Source organism: Centroberyx gerrardi, chromosome 17, assembly GCF_048128805.1.
Source record: "Centroberyx gerrardi isolate f3 chromosome 17, fCenGer3.hap1.cur.20231027, whole genome shotgun sequence".
NCBI lineage: Eukaryota > Metazoa > Chordata > Actinopteri > Beryciformes > Berycidae > Centroberyx > Centroberyx gerrardi.
Window position 1 is genome coordinate 2,333,321 of NC_136013.1, and position 18,838 is coordinate 2,352,158.

General features: G+C 42.7%; 1 protein-coding gene across 5 annotated transcripts in view; it reads left to right on the top strand.

The window, feature by feature from the left end:
- The first annotated feature begins 256 nt into the window (after positions 1–256).
- Positions 257–18,838, top strand: part of ppp2r5eb (protein phosphatase 2, regulatory subunit B', epsilon isoform b) — a 47,679-nt gene continuing 29,097 nt past the window's right edge. The window contains exons 1-2 of one of the 5 annotated variants that reach the window (XM_078289384.1): positions 257–601; positions 8,602–8,765. In XM_078289384.1, coding sequence (XP_078145510.1) covers positions 8,609–8,765 — 157 coding nt within the window. In that variant the 5' untranslated portion in view covers positions 257–601; positions 8,602–8,608. Of the gene's footprint in view, positions 602–639; positions 795–8,601; positions 8,766–18,767; positions 18,836–18,838 lie in introns of those variants that run through there. The other 4 variants (XM_078289383.1, XM_078289381.1, XM_078289382.1 and 1 more) reach the window with 4 other exon arrangements.

Here is an 18,838-nt window from a genome sequence, read left to right on the forward strand (position 1 = left end):
CCTCATTCCACACGGGAGACTCCACAGCGCTTTCTGCCCAAGCTCTTTCCTTGTCCCTCCCTCTCAACCGAACCCATTTATTCAGCTCTCGGACAGCCTCATTTCCCTCCTGGTTGATCGACGTCGCCCGCCGTCCAATCGCGCGGCTGACATCCCTCCCGGCGGCCAATCGCCGTCGTACGTCGATCCAAACCCGCCAGCACGGTGAGGTGCATCTCTGTTATGTGTGCCATGGTCTCAACCCAGTAGTATTGACAATAGGGTGAAAAGATACAGCCCCGAATCAAAAACGGTCTGAGGAAAATAACTGAATTCAGGGGTTTGGGGAACAGAAGCAATTGAATCAATAACAGGAATGTAATTGCGTTAACCTAATTGTTTTATATATCAGTGTTTTGTTATTAATGGGAGTCTGAGGATTATTTCGTTAGAAGGCAAAAGGTACTCGTGGGTTTGGCTGTATAAGGCCAAGATTTTCCTGCTGTTTCGCCGCTGCTTGGAAAGGCTATTTGCAACGAGCTGGAAGTAGCCTAGTTGATAGATTTCCAAACATAGGATAACTCCTTGCCACCGTCTTCGTTGCGAACCACAGAGGATCAAGGTAAAGTACAACGATACGAGAGCCACAGCGACTCGATCGGCTGCAGCTTGTCGGCTCGGTCGGGACTCGGGACGGTGTGTGTTTCCCAGCCCAGTCGGTCTGTCAGTCTGTGAGCGCTAGCTAACAGTAGCAACATTAGCAGTACCCTTGTATTTACATCTTGGATGATGGGTGATCGCCCAAGCCCGCCCAGGTAACGTTATCCTATTAGCACATATGCAAAATTGGATATTAATCCATTTCATGTTTCAATATCACGCTTATTGTTTTTCCCTTTGCAAGATGCACGTAAAGCTAGCTGGCGTTAGCCTTTGCTAATGCTACATGTTCAACTTGAGCTAACCCGCGCTAGCTGTAGCACTAACGTTAGCTAGCTAAGTAAAATTTAAAATTTTCAAATACATCTTGGCAGCTTTGCTAAAAGGGTGAATCTTTCTTGATTCAAATAATATTTAAGTGTTTTGTGCACTAAAAACAGCCAACTAGCTAACGATTCATTTGCAGAATTCAGATGTTTTGCCACGGTAGATCGGGAAGCTAACATCGCTAGCTAGCTAACGTTAGCGGGTTAGCTTTACTTGTTAGGTTATCGCGCTGTCAAGTTTTGAATATTATGCTGCTTGCTGCAACTAGGCCCAACATGGCCAGGCTAACGTCAGCCCTGCTGAACTGCTTGATTTTTGACCTTATGCAGATAGATTGCCTTCACTGGTGCTCACGAGCTGTTAATGGTAAATATATAACGTTATAACGTTTCTTAGTTTGGGTTGTTATCCGTGGCTTTATCTAGCTAGGTTACTGACGTTTAAGAGTTTCTCATGGCATTGTAGTTGGTTATACTGACTGTGGCTTAGTAACTCATCTATCTAAGCAACGTTAAGACACGTCAGTTGGTGTCAGAAATAAGCATTCTGTTATGGGCAGTAAACTGTAATCTTTAAGTTTTATGGTTTTAAAAGTCCTTTGAATCTGGCCTGAGACAAGTTTAGTTTTCCTCTCAACTGGAGCCAGCTGACAGTGTGTGGTGATAATCAGATCTGAACTTTGACTGGCTTTGCCCTCAGATACAATGTCCAACAAACGCCTGACTCTAAATACATCATTGGTCCATCATGTGTTCTTAAATGGGCCAACACTGTGACAAAAGTCTTGGACAGTGTATAGAGATCGTCATGCTTTATGGCATTGTTGTGACATGGATGATGGCGAGGTGGAGACATGGTGATAAGTGAGATGTAGTAAGGGCCAAACACAGGCTTTGTTGTAGAGAGGTAAAAATATCCAAATAAGCTCTTCTGTCAGTGTACGCTCAAAGAATTTTGTGATTTCCGCTGACCTCTGCCCTGTCAATCATGCATGAATGACAATAGCACGCCGCAAGCCAGGTGTGGTGTTACGCTCTACATGTGTGTGTGTGTGTGTGTGTGTGTGTGTGTGTGTTTGTGAAGGTGTACCCGCAGGTTTGGGACTGTCACGCTGGCTCATTCTCAAGGTTTTTGAATGTCACATGGAGGGGAGGGACCCATCCGAGATAACTTCACATCCAAAGTCCCCTGCGTTTACGATGTCGACCGTCTTGTGTGTGAACTTGCTGAGTTTGTTTGTTCTTGCCTGTGCGATCAGTGTAATTGTCTGATGAATCACAGCAATTAGACATGCTGTCAGGATATGGCATGCAGTCAACAGTGGTGACATGAGATATTATTGTAAAGAAGCGAGTAGCAGAACAATTCGTGGAGTTTAATTTGACTGTTTCTTGCATCCAGTGGCTGCAGTGTTGGACCACATGCTAGATCCTTGAGCCTTTCTCCTGCCAGCCTCCCTTTCATCTCTCCTGTGTGTGTGTGTGTGTGTGTGTGTGTGTGTGTGTGTGTGTGTTTCTGAACATGTTTGTGTGTGTGTTTTGTTCCTTCACTTCAGCTCCTTTTGCTTGGCCTTGCTGATGCCTATTTGTTGACTTCCTGTTGAGCAGCTCCCTCCCTCCCCTTCCTCTCTTTCTGTTGCTCTCCCTGTTGCTGTCTCTCTCTCTCTCTTTCTCCCCCCTCCCTCTCTCTCCTTCCTTCTCTTTCTTTAATCCCCCCCCCCCAGCCTGTGTGGATGTCATCTGTTCTCTTATGTAAGAGACATGGGAGGGGAATGGCTTTGTGCTTTGTGCCGTATGCCTGACCAGCCGTAGTCGCACTGTCCCTCATGTGTAGCGGTGGCACTCGAGCTTTTTCGCCATTAGCCAGCCAGTCAGGGAGAGAGAGTGAGAGAGCGAGAGAGAGAAAGTGAAGGACTGATGGTTGTACATGGGGACTCCAGTGCCCCTGTGCACAGGTAAGTGGAGCTGACAGCGTCTTGTTGGGGTCCGGTTTGCCAAAAGTAACTACTGCCTCGTTTAAAAAAAAAAAATTGTTTGCGGATGCGTATTAGTTCAACGGGACTGGTGGCATTTACAAGGTGGGGGAAGCATCGACCACTCATCATCAGAATATTCAGTGTTGCCATTGGCGATGCAGCTACAGCAGCGTTGTCAAGGAGGCAGGCAGGAACTGAGAGTTGGTTACTAATGAATCTTTCCTCGCCGGTTATCGAGATGTAAAACTTCACGCCCGCTTCCTAAAATGTAGCAGAGTGGTTTGATCAGAGTTAAATGAATCGGGCTCGCGGTACGGATGGATCCTCCCGCAGACTGAGCGTTCATCGTACACGCCCTCGGCTAAAACCGGGATGGGAAACGAACCTTTTCTGTCCGTGGCGGCGTCACCACTCCTGGAATCGTGGATTTAACAGAAACGGTTGTCAAAGGTTACGAAGCGCAAAGTGTGTATGTCAAAGCTGTTCCATTATAAGCCATTAGACAGAGATAATCTCAATGTGAAGGTGATTTTAGATCCCTTAACCCTCTCTGTCTGGTCTGTGCGAGGCTCGGCAGCAGAGGGACAGGTGTTGAGGTGTCGATTTGCAGTGTTTTGTTGTGTTTACATTGTGCCCAGTTGATAAGGCTGTTATGCTGGGACTGTTTTGGTTGTGGGACGCACTTTGTATGACATGTGAATAGTCCTGTGCCGTGGTTTGAATGGCAAAACTGGCACAAAAGCTTCTGGTGCAAAGCGTTTTTTTTTTTTCATGGTTTCTATATTTTATGGAAGAGAGCTGTGTGTCAAAGCCTGTTGGAAGAGTTGCCTACTGGTTCAATCCTGTGATACTGGTGTAGAATTGAAGCTGTAATACTTTGCATTATATTGGCACAGAAGTCAACATTTAGGTATTGTAACAACCAAGGCAGGAAACTTTTTTTGTGTACATCCCCAAATTAGCTGTCCACTTTACAGTACCAGTCAAAAGTCTGGACACACCTGATTGAATGTTCTATGTTTTTCATTCTCTTAAAGCCATTTTGATCTAAAGGCTTCTGCTTAACTGCTTGAAATATGTTTCTTGGACAAATATAAATAGTGAAATTGATCCTGTGTATGAATTTCTTTCCAAAGCCTTTGCCTTTCCATCAAGGCAAAGGGTGACTACTTTAAAGAATCTAGAGTTTTGATTTGTTTAACACTTTTTTGGTCGCTGCATAATTCCATTTGTGTTATTTCATAGTTTTAATGCCTTTACTATTATTCTAAAATGTGAAAAATAGTAGAAAAAGAAAAATGTGTGTCCAAACTTTTGACTGGTAGTGTATATTTAGCCTCTATTTTATCACCCAGTATCATTTTTAGAATAGAACAGGATCCGGATCTCCAAATGATGGTTGGTTACCTGCCAAAGTGTCTGGTAGAGAAGTCAAACTTAGCAGACAAGATGTACCGGCGTTTGGCTGCTGGTATTTTCCCACCCTGCTGATGACACTAATCCTAAGAAGAATTCATTCACACAAATGGATTATTAACAGCTGTGTAGTTATGAAAGAGGAAACAATGAGTCTGTAGCAGATCAGTTTTGGCAGATAACTCCCAAGTCTCGTATTTAATTAGCATTGGCAGTGTGAGTTTCATCTGTGCATCCTTACCTGCAGGGAAGAGTAGTAAATAAATGGACCTCAGGAGCTCTATTCCAAGTAAAGCTACATAATTATTGTTAAAATTGATAATCCCAGGTATTTTGCTACACATTGTGAATATACATGGTTCCCACACAGGTCTAGAAAGTCCGGAAATGTGTGGAGAAATAATTTTGTAAAATTTTTTGATAAATTTGAAAATTGCACAAAAAAGTGTGGAAAAGTGTATAAAACATTGTGTCGTCCCACTATAGGCTACATACAGTTACACATTTTCTGTGGTTTCAGACGCCCGTCATCCCACACATTTTGATGTTTGTCAGTGTGAAGAATAATCGTCATCTATAGAGTGATATGGCATACTTAGTAGGGGCAAGACAAAGTTATTTTCCCACACTTTTGGCATCTCATATCAACTCCTTGACGATTTTTAACAACAGCGGACATTAGAAATAACATGCGACTACTCTGCAATCATTAATTTTACAATGTAAAACTGCGATTTATGATGATAGACGGTCAGTTGTGCGGCCCCAACTCGACGCCAGCCTCAGAAAGATTTGTAAAAAGCTCTCACAGTCAGCCAGTGCCATCCATACCCCCAGGCAGCAGGATGACAGCATTGTGTGTGTGTGTGTGTGTGTGTTGGTATTCAAGGCTGAGTGTCCCGGTGCCTCTCCTCTCCTTGCCCTGTCTGTCTTCCTTGGCCGGCTGTAATACACGCGGCCTGGTGGACAGATGACTGGCGGTGACCTGACAGAGCGGTGGAGAGGTGTAGGACTGTGTTGCTCAAGTACGGCCCGCGGCGTCTCATTCACGTCTTTTTACATAACGATTCTCTGATTCATTTCTTCTCAGGCCTGCGTTTAATACAGCTGAGTGAACTGGAGTTGGAATAGGATCCTCGTACTCTTCCCCTCGCTGTTCATCCGTTGAAGTGTACAGATACCAAATTTTTTTTTAGGGATATTAGAAATTCAATATATCGTGGTACAAAAATGTGACAATACGTATCGTGGGTCAGAAAAATGAATGGTGATATCAGCTCCATGTTATTCTGCTGTAGTAATCACTAATGAGACTCTTGACCATCACAGTTTCACAAGCTCTCCATCCAAATTATATTATTGTCACTTTGTAATGACATTTTCAATGTTGTTTACATTCCAGCAGCCAATGTCATTGCTAGAAAGATTTGTGGCTCAGAAATAAACATGATTCTGCACAGCTTTTGTCACTAAACTTTTAGGTTTTACATCGTATCGTGGTTGTATTGAATCGTAAACCCCATATTGTGTATTGTGAGATATTGTGAGCATATGGTCCCATTCCTACTAATTTGATAAGTGAATTATAAATATACAAATTACACAATTAGGCCTACACAAAGAAAATATTTACATTGACATGTCAGGAATTTAACTGACACTTGTATCCAGAGCAATGTGCAACGAGTGCGACTGTAGAATAAGCTTCAACTCTGAGATCATCAACATTAGAAGTGGGGTGTGACTGATATTGAAGGCTGATATTGATATCAATATTTTTGTATTGAAGCTGCTGAGAGACATCCTGTGTGTTTAAAGGAAGTTGATTAGCAGCTCCTGAAGTCTGGGTGTGGCAGGTTTCTCTGCAGGGTCCACAGACCGCAACAACTGAATCTGTCGAGTAAAATAATTTCCTCACCTCCATCATATCAGAGTCGGGCCACAGTGACAGACTGATGTCTGATATTTAATAAAAAAGGCAAATGTCGGCAAATGGGCTAACTGTAATTACAAGCATCCAACAGTGAGGAGTTCAGGGGTCAAAGTGACAGCACTTAAGACGATTGATGTAGCAAGTATGTATTTATATTTTTATATTTATGCTTAACTATTTCTGGACAACCATTATGAATATTCAGAGCCTTTTAACCTATTACCCTATTGACCTCTACCTGCAGCGGCAGCCATTGTAGAAGTTCCAGTTTATTCATCCATCCTGCATTTATTCTGCATAACTACTGCAGATAATTAAGTCTTTAATGCAATGCAAGAAATAGGGTAGGGTAGACACTTTTATGAAAAATTGACAAGTCAGTGTTGTCCACTTCTGACATGATGCATGTTGTTTGATTCAATATTTATTGTATAGTTGTTCACTAGTGCACTGGCTTTCTATAGGAAGCCCTTATAACCTGAATTGATTCTTAATGCCACATTTTGATTGGATGCCCCACAAGGATGAATGAATATATTATGATTATGATTATTCTGGGTTTCAGGAGACAGTTTTAAGGTCTTAAAGGCTTTTCCACCCTTCCAACGTTGAATACTTCCAGGTTTTGGGGATTTTTTTGGCATGAAAATGGTCAAATTTAAACATATTGATGATCAATACAAATATTGATGGCAGCTACAATCCAAAACTATCAGTATTGGCCTTCAAAAAGCTATATTAGCCCTACCAAGAGCTAAATTAGTGTAATGTCTCGCAAAAAAAAGCTTCTGAACCGGCGTGGCACCAGACAGTTCCTTGTAACTTCTGCCAGCTGAAAAGAAAGCAAAAGTGGATTGTATTTTTCCAAACAGTTCCTCTTGTATGGGTCAGAAATGCAGCAGTAGTTCACCGGGCGCGCAGTGAAGAGCGGCACTTCTGCATCTCTACTGTTCTTCGTTGGTGTCACAGACTGAGCGGCGTTGCGTTGAGGCTTCTGATGAACGCAGTGAGACGTAATCAGCAGCAAACACACAGCCGTGGACGTTTCCTCAGCTTCCTCCCTCTGTGGCCTCGGCTCTGAACCGCAGCACCATTGTTGTGTGTTGACGGTGGTGTTTTTGTTGTGTGTGTGTGTGTGTGTGTGTGTCGGTCAGGTCGGGAGGCGGTGTGTTTGTGTACTGTAACCAGGCCGAGGCCTAAATACTCTCCCATGCTGGGAAAATCAGGTTGTCTGCTTTGGCTGCGCAGGTTTGTTGTGAAACAAACTAATAAAATGCTGAAGGAAGGTGGATTGTTTCTGTAGCTAAGAAAAGTCAGGTGGTGTTTTTTATTTTTTTTTCTCATGAGCGCACTACCAAGAAAAACTCATGGCTTTAATGCTATAATTAATCTGCATTAGGGCTGCATGATTATGGCTAAAATGATAATCCTGATTATTGTGCCAGATATTACAGTCACACTTGTTATTAATAACTATTATGATTTGAGCAAGAAAATTATTTTACTGAACTTCTGGTATCATATGTCAGCATCTGGACTATTCTCAAATACAAGTGAAATGAACTGTTTCAGTTGGGTTACACTGATATGTGGGATCAATATTAGCTTTTTGTTAAATATCAGATATCAGTCAGTGTCTCCACCTCTGATACGATGGAGGTTCCTCCTGACCACAGCTACAGGAAAACCTGTAATGACATTTTATTTTCTTTTGCACATTTTATTCTTTTTGTAAATTAATTCTTCATTTAACGGCAGTAATGTCTCCCAGAGTTTCTCTACCATTTGAAAAAATTTCATCAGTTTGGGTTTCAATGGAGAGTTTTAGTGTCCCATGATGGAATAAATGCTTTTTCAGAGGCTTTTCCACCCTGACAAGAAGAAAATTCAGGGGAAAAACTGAAAATTTAGAATTTTTTGGCATGAAAAGATCAAATTTAAAGACGCTGAATATCGGCACAAAATATTGGCTATCATCAACTTCATCGAAAAATATTATTATTGCTATCCGCCTTCAAAAACCCATATCAGTTGAACCCTAGTTCCAATATTGCCAAAATTTTAATATTCTACCATTATTGATTGTGGAAGCTAAAATTGTGATCTACAGTTAATCATGCAGCCCTAATGTGAAACGAATGATTTCAGAGCTTCCAAATGCATTTCTAATACGATTCTGTGTTTTATTGTTTCCTGTTTGATGCTTGTATGCGTCATGATGATGAACCCGCAGCGTTCCAGTGTTTCCCAGACTGACGTCCCTCCCCCCACCCCCCGCCCCACCCCTCCACCCCCTCTGTGTGTCTCCCAGCAGGGCTATGTCCTCGGCAGCCACCACGTCTCCATCTGTGGACAAAGTGGACGGATTTTCGCGGAAGTCTGTCAGGAAGGCCAAGCAGAAGCGGTCGCAGAGCTCGTCCCAGTTCCGCTCTCAGGGCAAACCCATAGAGCTCACGCCCTTGCCACTGCTCAAGGGTAAGAGGGAAGGAGGGTGTGGGGGTGGGGTGGGGTGTGTGGGGGGAGGGTGTCACCAAGTAAACACCACAAACACCCAGGCTGAGGGTGGATGTGCATTCACTACGGTTGTTGAAATATTTAAAGGGAAACGCCACTGAAATTGATTTTGAGTTTGTGATTATGCAAAAAGTAAGGCAGACTCAGGATGTTGTGGCCAGATCATGAAGTTCACCAGCTGGTCACCGCAGCTATTGATCCTGAGATTGTTGTTGATTGGAGAAAAAACCTTAATTGGTGTGATATTGACTCGTTGTTTTTGAGAAAACATAAAAAAAAAAAAAAGACGACACCTTACCGGCAGGGTCTGAAATGAACTTTCTGGCTCACCTGTCAAGCGCTGCTATACGAAAAAAAGAAAATGTTTAATATTAGTACAGGAACATGACAGTAATTTCTTCCAACCATTTCATTATGCCTAGCTAATATTATTAATAATATTATCTTCCATGTTGGCTGGCATCAGACTAAATTAGTTGAAGAAACTGGTGAAAGATCCTGTTGTGAATTTGCGATATGAGCTTCAACTGGTCTCTAACATGTAAGCGACTCACTGACAGAGTGTCAGTCTGCTTTCTGTATGTTGACTTCTTTCCACAGTACTTTGAACTCTGAAATTTCAACTAAACTGGTGCAGCAGGACTGGTGAATTTGGGATTGAACCAGTCACTGTGGATGAAACAGTTATTTTTCTATCTCTATCTGAGAGTTTGTGTTATGCTTTCATACCCATTCCTCTGCGCGTGTGTGAGAATGAATAGTGTGTGTGTGTGTGTGTGTGTGTGTGTGTGTGTGTGTGTGTGTGTGTGTGTGTGTGTGTTAGCTACGTGCCCAGACAGGTAGATCATCATGGTGATCACACATGGGCCGGTCAAAGTGTCTGTCTGTGCGTCACGGTGCAGGGAGAGGCTCTGCGGAGAGACGGTGTATCACAGACTTAATCCTCCATTTCTCAGCATTTATGGGGGAATGTGACTTTATTCTGCTCACATCATACACTGAGTATGAATCGCATCACATCTGGCTCCTCAAAGCTTGTATACATCTGTGAATGATGAACATAGTTGTACGCAAATCTTTTGTCAGGTGCTGGGTTGAGTAAGTGTGAACCTGCACCTTTTTATTTTTGATTCAGAAAGACACGTTTCTGCCTTTGTGTGTTTTCAGCAGTTTTCTGCACGTGTGTCTCTTAATTCACACCCGTGGAAAATGTCTTTTAACATGAAAGCTCTGTGTAAGACGCTAGATTTTTTAGGGCTGCAACTAACAATTTTCATTATTGATTAATCTGTCAATTATTTTTTCGATTAATCATTTAAAAATAATGACAAAAGCCCATCACAAGTTACCAGAACTCAAAATGATTCTTAAAATAACTTTAACCCATAACACGTTTTTTAATGATATGAAATGGACAAAACCAAGCAAATCTTAGCATTTGTGAAGCTGTAACCAGCAAATGTTTTTTTTTTTTACTTTATCATCAAAATTATAATCGATTAATCAACTAATCGTTTCAGTACTAATATTTTTACCATCTAAACTGTTAGATTTGGGATTTTAAGCGAGCCGTAATAAAGAGCCAGAATTCCTCCAGACTGAAGGAAGCCACCTGACTTCCCTTCCCAGCTCTGTTGGATCCAGGTCTGAATCAGATTTGAGAAACCCCGTTCTTCACCTGTGTAAATCCAGTCCTGGTGTGGTGTGGTGTGGCGTGGCGTGGCGGGGAGGGAGGGGAGGGGAGGGGAGGGGAGGGAGGAATGCTGCCTGACAGAAACCAGACACACACAGAGACCGACTCAGACAGAGCCGCGGCCTGTCAGTCTGCGGTTCGCTGGAAAGCCACTTCCTGGTTCATCCTCAGCCAAGGTGCGGCCCTGTTGGCCCACAGAGGGAGGGTGTGTCTGGCGTCCTGGACGGGACGGGAATCCTGTGCTCTCCCTCCCTAGAGTACAGTGTGTGTGTGTGTGTATGTGTGTGAGAGAGAAAGAGAGAGTGTGTGTGTTGCTGTGTTCAGGTTGTGCCCACTCTGGTATAATGAGGACAGAGCTGGTGTGCCACTCACCGCTGCTTCCTCATAATTAGTCCACCACTTTGTGTGTGTGTGTGTGTGTGAGAGAGAGAGAGAGAGTGTGCCTCTTTCTGCATCTGTGACCAGCTGTGTGTGTGTGTGTGTGTGTGTGTGTGTGTGTGTGTGTGTGTGTGTGTGTGTATATCTGCGCATTTGAAGGTGCGTTCGAGTGTGAATGTGTGTATATATGTGTGTGTGCATGCTAGCACCTCTGTCTTCATCTCTGTTTGTGTGTGTGTGTGTGTGTGTGTGTGACTCTACGTTCATGCTCCACATACACTCAGTGTCCTTATGTAAACCTCTACATGCTACCAGACCTCACACACCTGACCCTCACACACACACACACACAGGCTCTGTTGATCTAATGAACAGTCGACTCTGGTAAAGAAATGCAGCCTGCTTGTTGAATATGGAACCAAATATCCAAACAGCGTCAGTTATGCCTGATTTGGTTTAAAGGAAACGTTTCTTTCTTAAAATCAGAATAGTAAATGCACCTGACTGCTCGAGTTGCACGATTATGACAAAAATTATAATCCCGATTATTTTCCCTGTGATCACAATTATTAATCCTTATTTCTTGTTTCGGTTTCAATTATTTTATTACACTTCTTCATTTTTTTCAGTGGAGCCTACCTCAAAATAACAGCAGCTAGAAAGTCTTGTCTCTTACCGTCTGACACTGATTGTTTCCTTATTTACAATATTGAAGTAAGTAATTACACTTTATTACTCTGGAGACACAGCTACAGCCCTGAGGCAAACTTTGCACAGAATCTGGACTTGTTTGTTATCTGTTTTAAACCAAAGTATCTCCAGATGACAGATGATGATCCACTTTTAGGAGCTAAAACAACATTTTTAGGATTTTTCTCTCGCAACATAACAGGTGCTGATTTGTTCTTTTCGTTTTGCGCACGTTGCACATACAAAGATTGTGATTGGCCATGTGTATTGGAAGTGCGATATACCACACCTACTTTCAAGGGGGGTTGAAAATATAACAAACACTTCAATATCACTAAATTACATGGATATTTATCATGGAAAGATACATTTACAATATAGAATTATCTATGATTAATTATGCAGTCCTACAGAATCAAATTCTAACTGGGAATCCCTGGAAAAGAAATAAAGTTGTAAACACTAACTACAGTATTATGAATTATCTAAGGTAAATTGCTAACATTTCAGTTGTGTAATAGCACCAGGCATTAGCCTACTATATTGTCCCAGAATAACCTACGTAGGTGAATTAAACTAAGTTGTGATAGTCTTGTGTAAATGGACATGCATAACTCTAGATGATTGCATATGTAAAACACCAGGAGGAACGTGTTTACTGTTGTTCTTCTGTTGCCTGTATGTATCCGGAGCTGACTGACTGAGTGACTGACTGACTGAGTGACTGACTGACTGACTGACTGACTGACTGACTGACTGACGGACTGACTGAGCACGCTCTCCGCTCTGCTTCACATTCACAGTTCCTCAGTTGTCACGTTCCCAGTGAGCAGCTCCACTGCAGCGCTCCCTGTAGCGCCGCTCAGCAGCTTCAGGCGGCGGTATTCTTACAACAAAGTCGGCCTCGCCTGAAATAGAAACACAGTCGAACACGTCGGCGCAAACAAATTTGTGTACAAGGTGTTAAAGTTATTTCCCGGCTGCTGCTTCTGTACTGTGTTGTCTCTTACCTGAGACAGAGATAGTGAGAGCAAACAAGGACCCATAGAGGACTCATACTGATACCTGAGTTTTACAATCATGGCTTTCCTGTGTCATTGATGTGTAGTTTTGTCTGACTGTGCAGCTTGATGGACAGAGTCTGACACTTAACAGTAGCAGAGTTAAGATTTACATTCCCTGTACCGCTCAAAAGATGGAGGATGGCACTAAAACTGGCCATGGTGTCCACAGCCAAGCTTAACTTGCCTGAAATGAAAACACAGTTGAACACGCTGCTACATGCAAATCTGTGTATACTCACTGTGGCTTCGCACTGTTTGTTTATTTACACACCACACCAGTGGGGACACATGAAGATTAAAGTGGTAACCATAACCTAGGGAAACCAGAAATGGCGGTGGCAAAAACTCACAACAACAACAATGGCTGCCGTGAAAGAGTGACAAAGGCATCTGAGTGAATATGAGGATTTAAACCAAATGGTTTCTAAATCCTCATCATAAGAGTGCAGAAATCCTCTGACGAGCTCAGCAAGCTCCGCCTCCAAACCATTCATGTTGAAAAAGCTGATCATGAGATGTCAGCATGGAGATGGAAACAAAAAAGCAATCAACCGGAAACGGAAATGGAGACATGATATTTTAGACCAATTGCAGACGGTCACACGGCGGGGGGCGGGTGTGTGAAAAATCTGCGTAAACGTGTCTTTACATGTACCAACTGGCTGAAATTCGTTTCTGCAGCAAGTATATCAAGGCCTTTAGTCACTGGAGAAGGAGGAGAGTGTCTCTCATTCACTCTCATGCATTTGAATTGGATCCCTTCCTTCTGTTCACAAGCTCCCTCCACCCACATATATGTACACACACACTACCAGTCAACAGTCTGGACCCACCTGATTGAATGTTCTGTGTTTTTCATTCTCTTAAAGCCATTTTGATCTAAAGGCTTCTGCTTAAATGCTTGAAATTAGTTTCTTAGACAAATATGAATAGTGAAGTTGATCCTATGTATGAATTTCTTTCTAAAGCCTTTCCATCAAGGCAAAGGGCGGATACTGTAAAGAATCTAAAATATAAGATAGTTTTGATTTGTTTGACATTTTTTTTTTGTCACTGCATAATTCCATTTGTGTTATTTCATAGTTTTGGTGTCTTTATTGTTATTCTAAAATGTGAAAAATAGTAAAAATAAAGAAAAATGCGTGTGTGCACAAACCTTTGGCTGGTAGTGTAAACCAGGATTAAGTTAGACTCTCGCTCTAGGTCCGCTGTGAACTTAACTCTGTAGATTAACACTGTGTGACAAATGCTGAAATAGGATGAGAAAGGGCAGTGTTAATTAAACCTACCGCTAAAATCCAATTAATAAATCAAATTGGCCAGCGTAGCCCTACCAGATGATGTTGATGCCTGCCTGGCCTTCAGGTTGCCAAACACGCCGACTGCCCTTTTTTGCTGTGCGGCTTGCTCTTTCCCCGACAGCCTCTTCTACCTCTAATCTGTTAACATTATATAACTGCCAAGGAGATGCATATCTGGCAGTGCTGTGTTTTATTAACTGGCTGGCAGTCTCCTTGGCCGCCTGAAGGCTCAACCCACTTAGGAATGTTTTACACCAGCGCTCGGAGAGAGAGAGGGAGAGGTCAGGGATTTGCGTTTTGCCAAGATATTAGTTCTGTTTTTACGATTTTTTACTTTCGTTTCTAATAAGGATTCTGTTTCCCTTTTGTTGCATCCTGGCTGTATTTTCATGCATGTTGTTTTTTTTTCCCTACTCTCTTACGATGTATTTTTTATGATCTCAGCGATGTGATTCTTCTTTTTTCTTTTCACTTTTATTTATTTGGACACGTCTCCCATTTGTTTGAAATGGAGATTCCTGTTTTCCTCCCGTCTATCCGTTTCATCATGATTTTCCAGGATGTCATTTATTTATTTATTTTTTTTATAGGAGAGAAATATCACGGGTATCTCTTTCTTTTCTGGAATTTTTGGACAAACATAACACCCATTCTTTTTGCAGTAGAGTTTCCTGTTTTTCCTTGCTTTTCCATTCATTTTTATCATGCTGTTGGAGGATGTAATTGTTTATGAGAGAGTGGTATCAGCGATATGATTTATCAGCGGAGTGTTTTCTAACAAAGCTACCTGTTTTCCTTCATTTTACTAATTTCATTTCATTTGTTTGAGGGTTTTAGTTTATTTGCACACTCCATTTCTGCTCTTCTCTAACAAATATTTCCTGTTTTTCTGAATTCTTCCCACTTTCATCCTGCTTGTTTTTAACAAGTGAGTAGTATTTTGCATATATTTCATAGGGTTTCTTAGGGTTTAGTATTTCCTCTTCTTTTCTAACGGAGTGAGCTGACTTTTTTCCTCTTCACTTGCACGTCATTCGGTCGTGTCCTGGTTACCTCGCGCCCCGAGGTGCAGCGGCAGCAGCAGAGGTGGGCGTAGATCTGGACAGCTGTATCCTTGGCCCTGTCAGGTTAACTGTCCGTGATACCACGAATCACATCTCGTCTTCCTCCTCCTCCTCCTCCTCTTCCTCCTTCTCCACCGGCGGGTTAGTCTCCGTCACGGGTCTGACTCCAGCCAAAAACGACAAGCCGGGCCCTCGTAAGGCACAGCGGATTACATAAATCCCGTGGCTGGCAGTGGGACTCGTTCCTAGACATGGAGAGGAAGGCGAGGAGGGTGCAGTTTCCTCAGGGGGAGCCCCGGCCTGCAGACTGTGACGCACACTGTGGGGAATTTTCATAATAATCAGTAATTCTCGGTTTTACTCGTGCAGCGGTTTTCAAAAGCTTTCAAAGTCTGCAAAGGAAAAACGGAAATTGATAAAAGAAAAAAATAGAGCGGGTAATGACAGAAAATGGTAAACAAAATAACTAGAAGAACAAGTTAGAGGTGTCTGCGCTCCAAGGAAAAGTCCTGTGATAGAGCAGGTTTGTCTCCGGTGTGTGGGTTCAGAAATAGAGAACACACTGAGAGAAAAGATGCAAAAGTGACAACTAAAAACTAAAAAAGTGCACAACAGAAAACATTTCATTCATAAACCATCATCAGTTCTTAGTTCTGAATTGACAAAGCCATGCACTGACTATATATATATTTTGTGTGTACCACATGGTTGTCATCAATCATTCAAACAAGCCTTAGGCCAGCAGGACAATGATCCAATACAATAAAATAATAATTACGCCAATTACACAGTGGAAAAATTTTCAGTGCAAATATTGAATTGTTGACATGTCTCCAAGCAACAACGTCACCGAGACTAATTCTCTCTACTTGTCTGGTACTTGGCAAATAAAGTGATGCTACTTATGATTTAGAGGTGATTTAAAAAAAGAGACTTCATCACAAGCTTGACTCTACCCCAGAAACTCAATATACCGGTAATACAATATACATAATGCTGATAAAACAAATAATAAATCATGTAAAACATTTACACACTGTGTAGGTAGGACAAAGTGCAACATGGCCTGTGCGCGTGCATATGTGTGTGTGTGTATAGGCTATCTTGATACCAAAGCCTGAGTGCTACTGTAGCTATGGCTTCTGTGTGTGTGTGTGTGTGTGTGTGTGTGTGTTCAAGCTACCAAGATGCCAGAGACTGAATGCTATTTATTTTAGCTGCCTACACCCCCAAGATACCATCCTATATTTGGTTTATAACTCCCTGTTTTGATTTGAACTCCTATAAAACTCTATTCACTGACTATTGAGCATTACTGACTCTACATATAATCTGTGACAAGCTTGATGAAAACACCCAAACCGAATGTTTTCCTTTAGCTGAACAGTAGGAAATGAGGATGCATATTTAAAGTGTGGACAGGGGGTTTATATGGAACCGCTCCTGACAACCTTTTGAAGCAGATATAAGTGTAATAAGTTACCCATGATTAGGTGAAGTTACTACAAATGCTCCAAAGCTCTCTCACAGCTCATTGTTAAAAAGTATTGAAGAACATGCTCCTGGTCAATAGCTTGCTGTATTGTGTGCCTGCTGTCTTTTTAACACAAAGGCTCTGTTGAATACTTGATTTTGATTGGCTGAGAGGTAGAGATGGTGCCGATGCAGAGTCTGCGTTCTCCCACACGCCGCTATCAATCAGCTGCTGACTGTGAGTGGAGTGACCTTTGACCCCCTGTACATGTGTTCTGTATGCAGTCAAGTAGTGGAAGGCAGTGAGAGCCTGGCCTGTCACCTGCACGACACGAGGAAACTGCAAGATTTTTTTTTTTCTTTTAGGGCTGCATGATTATGGCTAAATGACAATATGCATTCATAAATAAATGCATTAATTTGCAAGATGCTGTGTTTTTTTTTGTGATCAGGAGCACAAAAAAGGTAATCTGCCATTAGAAATGAATTGGGGCTGCCCACCTGTTAGAGTTGCAACTCAAATATTTGCAACCTAAAAAGAGCATGGATGCTCAAATGACTGAATAATTGAAATAGAAAACAGAGTATTCCCTATTCTCTAAAAGCTGTATGGAAGCACCATAGTCCCTAAGGGTTTTATGATTTTTGTACTACTGTTATTGGCGCATGTGCACTGTGAAAAGTTCTCTCCAAAGTAATAAACATGCATAAGAATAAGGAAAAGGCAAGAAACATTTCCAACTAGCTCCTTGGTTACCATAAGAGTTGGCATAGCAACCAAAACATCACAACTAGCTGAGCTTTATGGGAATTATCAGCTTGGATGGAATAAGATTGCCTGGATGAAACCATACAGTATAGAATTATTCTGTTAAAATGTAAATATACAGCAGTTATTACAGTCTCATCAACAGCTTCACTACTTTGTGCTGCGTGAAGTGTTGCCACAGAGATGTTCCTGTAACGAGGTAGAACGAGGGAGGAATGAGAGAGAGAGAGAGAAAGAGAGAGAGAGGAGTGATGAGGCTGGCGGGAAGCCTGGAGGAAGGATTAGGAGACCTTTAATGCTCCGTGGCAGAGGAAGGAAGGAAGGAAGGAAAGGAGGAAGAAGAGGGGAAGGAGATGACTCCAGCCAGACACCGGATAAATAAGGACAAACTCCTCTCCTCTCTCTTTTCCTCCTCTCCTCTCTTCTTTCATATCCTCTCCTCTTCTTTCCTCTCTTCTCCCCCATAACCTCCCTCCATATCGGCAGTATTGAAGCATTTTATTTTAGTTACAAATCAAGATGTTAACATAAGACGGGTGCAGTAAATTACTTTCGTTCCTTTCTCAATTCTCAAGACTAATAGTCGTGTTCACAATATCTAGCAAAATAATCTATATGATCATTTTAGCTTTAATCTTGCAGTCCTAGGACGCATATGGGATCTTTACCAGTCTGGTTTGACTTATTCAAACAAGTTGGTAATTCATACTAACTCATGTGCAGGATGGGAAATTGCCACTAATCACTAAGCCAAATGCTGGTACACGGTGACTGTGCCTGGTCAGTTTGGATAGTGAAATAGTGGAAGCATCTGGCGGATTTTGAAGGCAGTCAGACACGATGAAAAGTGGGCGACAAAAAAAAATCTGGTTTCCTCCTCCTGTGACGTCGGTGTGATCTTCCTCCCAGCTCTCCTGGAGGTGCGTTCTCCTCCTGCACAGTGACGTGAGCTGCAGTGACGTCCCAGAATCAAACCCCTCTATCACCAATGCAGGGGTGTAAATGTGGAAAAATGAGAAATACGGCCTAGTGGAGGGAGATATCTCATTTCAGCAGCAAGCGAGGCTAATCTGGGCCAAGTTCTCCTCGAGCCGAAGGTGTTGTTGGCATTTTCGGCTCGAATTAGGTTTTCCTCACGTCTCGGGCTCACCTCCACCTCGTGTAGGAGGACTGATCTCTGTCTCTGACCTCCCTGGGCAGCAGCAGACTTAAAAAAGAGAGAGGAGCAGAAATAGAATGAGAGGGAGAGAGAGAGAGAGAGACTGGGATGTACAATACCGCCCAGCGTTTTGCCCGCCCCCGCCGCTTCTGGTCTCCGTTCGGCCAATGAAGCCCCCCCCCCCCCCCTCCGACACTCTTGCCTCTTCCCCTCCACCCCCCTCCCCCCCTCCTCCACGTCCTCCCCTCGGGGGAAACCTGATCCACGCGGTGTCTCTTTACGCTTTTCCAGCCCCGCTCGCTACAAACAAGCCGCAAGACGAGCGTGGGTCCACCAAACTTCTCTTCTCCGCATGTTCCGCTCAAATCGGCTCAGATTGCGACTTTCATGACTATCGTTTTCTACCGGAGGAACCTGCCAGGGAACGGGAACCTGACTGAGTG